Here is a 12,093-nt window from a genome sequence, read left to right as displayed (position 1 = left end):
TATAAGTAAAGATGAGGATGGAGAGGCGTGGCGAATACCCCCCGACAAAGTCATAGCTTTATAATAAGAACAGAAAATTATAATGTAAAAAGATTCTTGTAAATACGGTTACGTTTAGGTGCCGTGCAAATATAGTCGTATTGTCAAGAATATTAAAACACCTTAATCTTGCTGCGTCCCAGCTTGTGGATATTATAACACCAGTTTCAGTTTTCAATGTTACTAGCGACACTAAAAGTCAGTGTACCGTTATATGTACAAAGTACCATCAATGGTACTAACCATTGCTGGTTCTTTAGCGGTACTAATTAGACGACAAAATCAGATCACACGGAATTCCGCTCGGAGTTTCATGGGTAAAAAAAATGTATTTTTTGACTCAGTCATATTCAAAATTTCATCTAAATCCGTCCAGTAGGTTTTTAATGGATAGGAGTAACAAACCATTACTTACATACGAACTTTCGCATATAAATGTGTCGGCGCCTTACAGTTTTCTACGGTTTTGTGTATGTCCTCAACAACACTATTTAATTACTTAGGCGCTACGAAGTGTCAAAAACAATTTTTATTATATTCGCTCTCTCAATCTTCAAGTGCCACACCCAACATAGGCTCCTCAATTCGATTTTGTAAAAATTAAAAAAAAGCAAGAATTAAATCAAGTGTGAATCAATCCAGGGTTTTATTCACCTAAGCAATGAAGCCCCAAGTGAATACGTTGGTACAGACAAAAGGGTAAGAAAAACTTCATATGGAAAATAGATGTAATTAATTTATTGATAATGTTATAGGTAGTAGTTTATTATAGAAATGTACACACATAACTAACACGCATATATACAACTAAACTGTACATTATTGCGGTGCGTTTACACGAGACAGTCCAGTGGCAAGTCGGTGGTAAACTTATACACGTTTACCTTGCTTTTCAGAATAAATCTCATCTCATCGCTTCGTTAAGTATCGAAGCCCAGAGTCCGCTTTCCTACCTTTTCTGTGTGGTAATATCAATTATATGAATGTTTGATTGAAAATTATTTCTTCCTCAAGAAAATTGACGGATAGTAATTACAGCGCGGTCGCAGCCAAATATAGGCGATGCGATAACCACACCAAACTGACACGTTTACAGTTATGGGAATTGAGTTCCTGGAGTGTCTGTGCACACCATTATTATTACATGCCGTGCCTATTCAATAAATTAGCGAATGAACTTTGGTCTATAAAACAAAACTTTATAAAATAAATACAAAAATATAATATGAATTAAAACTAAACATACGGATATAATTACAGTAATGGTATCAATTATAATTTAGAAAATAGTGTTTATTTATTTTACAGTGTTTATTTATTTTAGTTCTGTAGCCGGATTAACAATAAAATTCAAGCTCAAATAGCAACTGTCCTTTGTTTCATGAATGGATATGTTTCAAATCAAAAATATGAATAAGTACTTATTGTATAAACTATTTACAGTGTATGCCTATATTCACTTCCTCCCCACTACTGTGATATAAGTCATAGCGCTGCGAGCAAGAGCAAGGGCGTTGTTTACGAGACGGCGAGACGCACAGACGTTGGAGCATCAGTAATGTGGCTGTGATGTACAATTACGTGCGAGGACGGGGCATGAAACCTCGCAAGTATACTACATTATTTAAACATTGAAATCTTTACTGTAACTTTCGAAACTAAAATCAAACTAAACACAATGTTGAAAAATCTAATTTCGACCAGTTCAGCAGAATCAAGGGTAAACACTGCTGTTTAATAAACATATTAATAATCATCAGATAATTACATAGAATAGATTCAATAGATCATGACGCAACGAATGCAACACAAAAAAATATATTTAAAAATTATAAACTGATGAGACGATATGATTATGTTAAAACACGACTGACGTAAAGGGTGGGTTACACCGTCAACTTTGACGTTAACTTTAACGTACGTAGAAAAATTACCAAGTACGCCATTTTGTCTAAATGTCAGCAGGTCGCCGGTTTCAATCAACATCCAATTTTACGGTGCAACTCACCCTATATTAGATACATTTTTATTTCTCAAATTTGAAACGAATATATGTACCTATATATTTATTTCTTGATTTAATAATGTACAATCAACGATTAAACTATTTCAACAGAAAGCATGTATCAGATATTATATCTAGCATATTTCCTAACTAATAAACATGGAATGTACCAGTTTAATCTTATCAATTTGTGCAATGAATCCTTAATCTACAGTCTAATATCATACAAAATCATTACAACTTGAAACTTGACACATTTTAGAATACCTACCATATTTTAATGATAACTGACTCGATTTTTTGTAACACACCAAATATTTCTGTAATGTATAGTTTATATTACATGATATATATATAAAAGTCATATAGGTCGTAGGTATAACATAAATTATTAAACTTTTCAATAAAGTAAAAAAAATATAATGAGCTCTTTTATGAGCGTTTCAATAAGAGTTGCCTCGTTTGGAAGCCTTTTTAAATGAGACTCAGTTATGTTTTACTTGTATGACATATGAAATATCGTTTAATGAACTAATAAAGCGGTGAGTCGGCGTGAAAATATAGCGGAGATAAATGAATGGATTTTTTAATAGTTCGTAGAAAGCTATTAAATTCAGTTTAGGAAAGAGTAGGCACCACAATCAAGACGCCTATTTTCGATAGTACTTTGTACTAACGAAACTGGTTGATATTTTCCCAGATCTTCTACTTAAACACAGTTGTAGTCCTAGCGTAAGATTGAAAGCGAATGATTCGTAAAAAGTCCATTTTAAAATGAAAGTCTTTCACAAATTAATCAAATTTGGTATTCATCGTATACATATTATAAAAAAAATTGAAATAAAATATATGAAGTCAACAATTTTCACAAATTTTCGAACATGGTCCGTTAAAGATTTACAATAAAATAATTCTTATGTTACCTATATCCTGATGATTGTAGCAAAAAAGTGTAACATTTTTCACGCGACTCGCACAAACCCAAACAAAACCAATCCCATTTGACTAGCAAAGCAAACGTACACTAAACCGAACATCACTGATCAACAATACAAAACACTGAACAGTTTATCTTGCATGTCACAGCACCTCTAGCTGGACTCTCGACTGTTTTCATTTGAACCTACAGGCGGCGGCTGGGTCGACGTGGGGGTCACTTCGGGGGCCACAATGAGACCTTCCTTGATTCTCTTCTTCTGCTTCATCCGTCTATTCTGAAACCAGATCTTGACCTGTGTTTCGTTTAGCTGTAAGGCTGAAGCTATTTCTATTCTCCGCGCTCGTGTTAAGTATTTGTTAAAGTGGAATTCTTTTTCGAGTTCGGTGAGCTGTTTGTTTGTGAAGTTTGTACGGCCCGTGTTGTTGAGGTTGAGCAGGGGGTTGGCGAGCATCTGGCTGCCTGTGGGGGTGCGGAGCCCTTCCTGAGGGCTGCCTAGGACGCCTTGGTTGACGAATTCGGCCGGCGGAATCATCAGTTTTGGAGCTGTAACAAAGATAAAATGCATGTTAGGTTTCCATGTAATAGGGTGGAAATTTACACGATGAATTGAATTCTGTAGATACTAGTGAATAGCGACTGGCTGTTCCCAACTTTTATTCAAGACTCTTTGAATAAAGTTTTCAAGGAACCTGTTTACCTAATAGGAAGTTTGTGGAAAAATATATTTTGCGGCGTTAGAATAGCAGCCGTGGCAGGTAAGGCATGAGCCTTCAAATACATATGAATGTATTTGGATAAAATTAAAGCTATCTATTTCAATCAATCATCAATTTTTAACAGAAATACGTGCTTTCCAAATATCGAGATATCCTAACAAAAATATTTTGCTTAAAAAGACATCAACGGGTTATGCATTACGTCCATTTAATGAATTCATACGAAATGCTGATAAAAATTCCAAAAAAATAATACAAAACCCGTTTCCCAAGTTAACCTTTACAGATTCTATTACAAAAGGAAATTATAGTTTCCTGCGGTGACAAACAAACAGACAAACAAAGCGAACACTTGCAAAACGGACGTGTTTGTTTACCAACGCCTCATTGAACAAGACATTCTGACAAAGAACTTCGTGGGAGCGTCCTGACCAGAAATGACAGGTGTCATCTTTTTCTAACCTAAAAAAAATAATAAAAACCCGAGATATTTCAATATTAGTCTAAAGATGGCTCCCCGCCGCGGCGCGGCGTGGCTGTGCGATGGACGTTTTGACGTTTATTATGGTAGTGAGCAGCTTGTGATTGTCTAATTGTTTGACTGTTTGTGTATTAGGATTTATGTTAAAACTTTTTAGGGAACAAATTAGTAGTTTGATAAGGATTAAGTATTTCATTCAATGCTGTTTCCTTGGCATCGATTTGTAAGCTTAGTATCGGTAGGTATTAAACTCTGTCGAGTGCTTGCAATATCTTGCAATGCGACACTGAACCAACGTCTCACCAATAAAATTTTATCTTTACAAAATTGTATTAGGGTAGGCTTTTGCAATGGGACATTTATACAAAACATATATACTACAAACATATATACTGGCAAATAAATAAGAAGCAAATATTTACAATCTACAAATTACCTCTTATAATAACTAAACCGCGCCTTTCCCTCTAAACATAAAATTTTTATAATCTTTTCTATTTAAATAACAGCTTTCAAATCATGTACACCCAATAACAATACTCATTTTTCGTAGGGGGCTAAAACCCAAGTGATCAATCGCCAACCCTTCTGTCCGCTAATCCAAGCGACAAATGTCCGCGACGTCGCGTCGCCTCGGACATTACTTAATTAAACGTTTATTGGATCGCGACGAATGTCGGATTTGGAGATGACCAGCCGTTTCCTAATTTCTACTGCGATATTGAAAATTATTCGTGTCCAGCTTTAGTTGGAGATGATTAAATTATTTTATATATAAACATATCATTGCTACTTATCAATAGTTATTATAATATATTATTACTTTTATGATCATATAAATTGTGTATAATGAGGTTATAAGTTGATAGTTTAAATTTTAAAGTTAAAATTTTATTTTCTTCTTTTTGGAGCATTAAAAAAAAACTTTTTTTTTAAAGTTTTATTCCTTTAATTTATTACTTTTATCATTATATTATTTAATCTCAATTCCACCAATAACCACACCATACAGCTAATGTGCCTTCGAGTTCGCATCTCCTGGCTCTGTCTACCCCAAAAAGAATAAAGATGTGATACTGCATCTGTATATTAATACTAGGATTACATAAATGGACAGTTAACAGACAAATAGCCGTTGCCATCTCGAACACGGCACCGGTCCATCAGCCAACCCGACCGCAGATCAAACACGCCGGTGTTTGTCTGCGGCTCTGTTTGCGCAATCCGCTACACCTTGCAAACACGCACGCTTATTTCCATTGTTCAACACGACACGGGAATTAAAAAAATACAACAATAATTTGCTGAAATGCAAGAAATAAAGGAAAAGTAAGAACTGTCTAGAGAAAATGTACGTTTATACTTAGGTAAGTTTAGATATAAAATAATACATAGAATAGAAATTTAAGGCAAATTAATACTTACTCGTATGTGACGTGACGTAATATGATGTGACTTGTCTTGTTTTCGCTTGTATGGAATAGTGTGGAGATATTCAAATTTTGCTGATACTCTATGCGTCATAGAATTTTGAAATTTAAATATTTCCCTACTATAGCCATACAAGTGATATCGTTTTGACAAATTACGTCACATAAGTATAAATTTACCTTAGGTTTCTAATATTACCGATATTTTGTGTCATACGGAATAAACTTTTCGAAAAGTTAGAACTAAATCTATTGTGATTAACCAACCCTCAATTGCAATCAAACTTGTACAATGAATTTGCTATTGCGACGTTTAAAAATTCATTAAAATAGTACGTAGGTAGTGTCCGTGGAAACAAGCCCGCTGAAAGACAGCGGCGTGCGGCATGCGCACACGCAGTCTACCCATGACAATATTGACACTGACGCAAAGCAGGGACAACCGAGCAGTGTCTATGATTCGTATACTAATGATTTGGAGATTGGTCATGTGTATAAGTATCTTCAGCACAATTTGTTGTAACTTTATGCTTACCTAGTTTGCAATCGTCTTAGCGATTCCCGACGTAGGTAAATCTATATACTAGATTATACATATATCTTTGACGACCTCGGTGGCGCAGTGGTAAAGTTCTTGCCACTGAACCGAGAGGTCCCGGGTTCGATCCCCGGTCGGGTCATGATGGAAAATGATCTTTTTCTGATTGGCCCAGGTCTTGGATATTAACTATGTATGTATTTGTTATAAAATATAGTATCGTTGAGTTAGTTTCCTATAACATAAGTCTCGAACTTACTTTGGGGCTAACTGAATCCGTGTGATTTGTCCTAATATAATCAATTAATTAATACCTACTAGAAATATTGTAGGAAAATTATCAGAAAATAGACTTTTCTTTCGGATTTCATTGTTTAATTTTGGATAAAGGTTCAGTAACTATGAATTAAACATAAATATTCGGCAAAGAAACACTATTGCTAGAAGCCTTTTGGCGCACTCCAACTACCGCGCTGCTGCTCTTCTATTTTCCAATGATATTTTTGCCCAAAGATAAACAACATCTCTTTTTATTCATAAAAATGTTAAAGCATATTTTAAGCTAAAGCACGTGTGGTTTGGTTACTATTTCACTTTGCAATATTTCACATAGACAGAACGAGACAAAACATACCAAAGTCTAAGTATGCTTAACCTTTTATTAATAATAATAATAATATTTGCCTGCATATATACTTAAATGAGAAAAATCTTGGTACAAATCAACGACCAATTCAATCAGTGCTGACAACCAAAGCCGCGACCCAACATAGCCATGTTTGCTTGTAATAGTAGACGGCAAGAGGAGGCCGATGTAACATCGCTAATCCATTATGCCATAGACAAATGTTTGTCTCTGCCCGCCCGCCAGTTGCGTCGATTTATTTGATTTTTAAAATGGATTGTCTGCGGTTGCGTAATTGCGAGCGTATGGTGTTACTCCGTGTGATGAGTATAGCGATGTACCGCTGAGAAAATCTCTCGCTGAGAAGTTTTCCCGATTTCTTCCATAGCCTTTGAGCGTCGGATCCGCTTTCCTACTTTTTCACCTCAACTACGCACGATCATCGGCATGTTATGCCTGACGACATCGGTGTTCTCAGAAATCGGCGAGAATTGTCAATGAAGGAATCCTTTGAGAATTTTCGCCGATTTCCAAGACAAATTCTCATCGGGGATTTCTCGGTCATCCAAGGTATATTACTACTAGCTTCATATATAAGTAGTATATTGATTAGTAAGTTAGTCGGCAAAATATCAGAATCTGAATTTAAGTCTCTACGAAACTTATATTACTAGTAGAAAGAGACAAGTCCTTTTACAGGAATGAAGAAGAAACCGACTAAAGCCAAAAAAAAAATAAAAAAATATATTTTATTAGGTTGGCACGTTTTTTATAGTTCTCGTGCAGTATCAAGTAAATTTATTATTCGTTAATTAGACCATTTATTTTTAGAAATTAGACCATCAAAACCTCAAATTTTAGATTTTACTTAAAATGTCACTTAAAATTTCTTACTACTTACATTTATATACCACTAACTGCGCCCCGGGGCTTCGCTACCGTGGGAATTTCGGGATAAAAAGTACCCTGTGTGTTATTCCAGGTTATATTCTACCCGTGTACCAAATTTTATAATAATCCCTCCAGTAGATTTTGCGCGAAAGAGTAACGAACATACACACATAAATAAATCCTCAACAATTTTCGTATTGATTTAGTAGGATTTTAGAAAGCTACAAATTATATTGTTTAACGACCACTGCTGAGAAGGAATTGTAATCAAATGAAAATAGGGCCCTAATAATACGCGCCATTTTTGGTCTTGTGTCTCCTCATCCATCTCCTTCCAGCAATCTTGACCTGATCTTCCATCCAAATAGTTTCCACACTTCAAAAGTTAAGTCCCATAACCGTTATTATTTTTGTAAGTATATTATATTTTTTAGTAATGTATCATCAGCCTCTGTATTGCACAGAATTCAGGGTAGCTCCTCATTATCATTCTATAAGTTCTCGTGGATACCACATGACTCATATTTTTTGAACCATTGTGTGCAAATGTAAGTTGGTTAAATATTTTTAATTCTTGTTCAATTCACTACTACTTTTTATTTCAATTACCAACTTTCTAATAAGTGTCTTTAGTAGTTACAATAAATGATTTATGTTATTTATTATTAAAACTATCTAAATTATTTTGACAGTGGTTGAAAACGGGAGCCAAACTGAACGTTATCACGGTTGCCGTTCGGCGACACGATATTGTTGCACTCGACGGGCGTATCGGGAGCGCGGGATTATAGGATTACGTGTATTGGCGCGCATGTTTGTTCTGCTTTCCAATAAATTGAGGCGATACCACACTGTTTTTTTAATAAATGATGTTTGGGAGGTTTTTGCATATTTTAACACGGAAGTACTTAGCTGATAACAAAAAAAAAGTACAAGTAATTAATATTTTCTGGGGCTATGATCTCTTTCAATCTCGCGATTCATTCGCGGCTGTGAGTGACGCCCCGTAGCCCGGGGATAGCGTAAAAAATGACTATAGTCGTGTGGTATTTTTGAAATAATAATTTGGAATTAAAAAAAATTGGTAAAGTATAGTTACGTATATTCAAATTATTTTAGTAGTGTTATTTATATATACAACAACAAGTAGTTACTTGTTGTTGTTGTTTTAGTGCTACAATACTAAAACCAACTTAAGTGAAAATAAAACTATATAAAATATTTGAATAAGTACGTAAGTATATGTATTATACTTATTTAGGTAACTTTATGCCTATGCCTGTGGGGAATTCAAAAATAATATTATTAGATTATACTAAATCAATGACTGTGAATTTAGTTTTTTATTCTAGTTAAATCTCAAGTATCCTAGACAAATAGATTTTAAGTGAGTTTTTTATCTATGAAAATTAAAAAAACACGTTTCTGATAAAATATTCAATTCTGACATGCCAACATTACAAACATAAAAACAGTCGAACAATTTGACGCGAACACAAAAATTAAACGCGGGCGTAAAATTTATTCGTAATCCAGATAATTTAACGAAACAGGAAACCGATTCATCATCCCCATCAGCTCGGCTATCGCACGTCGAAATAATTCCACTTATTTATATTCCGATGCTACTTAATATGTACACTTTAATCATGACCATCTCCTGTCATCTCTCGCGTAAATTGAAACGTCAGCTGCTGTTAAATAATACCAGTGAAATGAATACACCCATTTCTCGGCAAAGAAATTGAGCAAACATGGCCGTATATAAAAAAAATAAAACGCATCTGCCGCATTGTCCAATTTTCGACCAATCGCGTCGTCTCCCGCTCCCCTAGCTGTCAAAGATTTGAGTTTGGAATTGTTATTTTTTTTCTGTCAGGGCGTTGACGCGCTGGTACATGGCCGGTCGTGTTCAACAATTGAATTGATTGAATTACGGGTAATTTGGAGCTGAGTTATGGATGAGTGTGCCACCCGCATTGTCCGGTATATAATGTTATGTAAAGATTGGTTGCTTTTATTCAGGATAACAAAGGAAGTTGCAATAATACCATAAGTAGATTAATTGAGCTTTGAGTTTATATTTAATGTAGTATAACTCATGCTAGACACCTAAATCATCTTAAAGGTTCGGTTCCAATTCACCTTCGATTGTTTTTTCTATATATTGGTTTTATAAATTGAACAATTCAACATTAGGATTCAATAGTTGAAATCAAATGTTCAATCCATAAAATGTGATTGAAAACTCAGGATTCACAATGGTGTGAATATTTTGTTATTTTTTCTACAAATTCGAAATATATTGTCCACTGTGCGCCGGAGTTGTAAATATAGAAATCATTTTCATCTCAAAACTTCCATATCTAGTTCTTATGAATTAAGAAACTAGTTAGTTAATATATAATATTATTATATTATTCATAAAGCTAAAATAATAATGTTAACATAATATTACATTTTTTGATTTTATAACTCATCATTGTAGAACAGAATATAACTAAAAATAGAAAATGTCTAAGGCTGAAATTATTTAATCATACAGAAGTCTTGCTACTAAGAAGTGCTGAAAAAAAAAACATTTTTAATAACGAAATTCGGGGGTATCGAGATACGTCAATATTGAATGGAGCCGGGTACGCGTCGATTATCGTCCGTAACAATTTTAGGCAAATACATATTTTTTGCGCTGGGTGGGTGATCCGTCATCGCTGTCGGCCCCGTATAATGCACGTTGCTGGTACGAATTATTAGTCAGCTAAGGAACGCCAGGGGAGGGTTGTTGTCGTGCGTCGTCTATGGATATGGCTGTTTTAGGTGTAATGTACAAGTGGTTATATCCGAGCGTGATGCATATTTCATATCATAATATTTTTGTTTTTCTTTTTTATGGGAAGACCAGCTTTGGACTTTGTCCAGCATTAGGACACAAAATAAAGGTTATAAAAAATGTGTAGTCCAGAAGCAAATGTTTTAGAAGGTGGAGCTAAGATTTTAGTCGCCATCATTTTAGGTTAAATAATGGAATTTTTTGATAGAACCCAGGAAATTGGGTTTACACTAGATAATTGATTTTAATTGAAAGTATAGTTTTCTATTGGAAACAGTTTTATAATGATGAGGAGGACCAGAAAAATCCTTGTCAAACTTTAATAACTAACATTTGAAAATAATAATGAGATGAAAAATCCTGGAATCGAGCGGGAATGGAACCCGCGCCCCCGTCTATCCGGGACAGTGCTCTTGACTCAGCTATCGAAACTATAATAACTATCTAATGCTCTAGACCACTGAGCTATCGAAACTATAATAACTATCTAATAAAATCTATATCTAATAAAACCGATCATATAAATAAATATATTAGGACAAATCACACAGATTGAGCTAGCCCCAAAGTAAGTTCGAGACTCTTGTGTTATGGGATACTAACTCAACGATACTATATTTTAACAAATACATATATAGATAAACATTCAAGACCCGATCCGAGAGAAAAAGATCGTTTTCCATCATGACCCCACCGGGGATCGAACCCGGGACCTCTCGGTTCAGTGGCAAGAACTTTACCACTGCGCCACCGAGGTCGTCAAAGATATATGTATAATCTAGTATATAGATTTACCTACGTTGGGAATCGCTAAGACGATTGCAAACTATACTTAGGTAAGGAGAAAGTAACAACAATTGGTGGTGAAGACCTATATTTGTTAATTGACGTCCTTGGAGAAAAGGCTGCGGTGAAGTTTGTTGCGCCGCTTCTTCTTCACCTGCGCTTTGGAAGCCGGCAGTAGACTTAGTTTAAGTATTTTTTTTGACGTCAATAAGTGATGTATATCATCCTAAATTGAATAAAGAATTTTGAATTTGAATTTGAATCTATATAGTGGTCCTAGAAGTGATTAAAAACAATGAGCCTACTGATTAACATTTTAGAATTCTTCTTTTCAAGTAATCGCAGACAAATTATTCCTATTAGATTTATCAGTATGTATAGTATCATGATGGTATTACGAGGAGTTCAATGGCGGCGTTTAAGTAACTCTCACAATGGTCAGTAATTGGATGGGTGATCATATTATCTTGAGCTAAACCGTGCTTCGGAAGGCACGTTAAGCCGTATGTCCCGGTTGTTTTTGCAGTCTTTAAAACCTGCTAATCCGCATTGGGCCCGCGTGGTGGGTCATGGCCCATACTCCTTATCCATCCACAAAAAAGGCCTGTGCTCTAGTATAGGGGCGTTTAAATGGCGTTGCGGAATAGTATTAGTAGGCGTTTTGGTATATAATTCACCCCTGGATCAAGGTCAAGGTGATTTTGTCTAATTTCTATTCTTAGTCCAAAGTTAACAGAAACACAAGATTTTCAATCTATTCGCCTCTTGAGAAAACTTTATTTTGACACAAAAAACAACATGTTAAAAACACC

The 12,093-nt window shown here is 34.9% G+C and overlaps 1 protein-coding gene across 1 annotated transcript in view; it reads right to left on the bottom strand.

Annotated features, from left to right (window-relative positions):
• Positions 1–757: 757 nt before the first annotated feature.
• Positions 758–12,093, bottom strand: part of LOC128672302 (homeotic protein labial-like) — a 32,039-nt gene continuing 20,703 nt past the window's right edge. Inside the window, exon 2 of the mRNA XM_053749354.1 lies at positions 758–3,527. Within this exon, the coding sequence (XP_053605329.1) occupies positions 3,136–3,527 (392 nt within the window). The 3' untranslated portion in view covers positions 758–3,135. The remainder of the gene's footprint in view (positions 3,528–12,093) is intronic.

Source organism: Plodia interpunctella, chromosome 9 (genome assembly GCF_027563975.2).
Source record: "Plodia interpunctella isolate USDA-ARS_2022_Savannah chromosome 9, ilPloInte3.2, whole genome shotgun sequence".
NCBI classification, from domain to species: Eukaryota; Metazoa; Arthropoda; class Insecta; order Lepidoptera; family Pyralidae; genus Plodia; species Plodia interpunctella.
The sequence above is the reverse complement of the archived record's forward strand: the minus strand, read 5'-3'. Positions and strand labels throughout refer to the sequence as shown.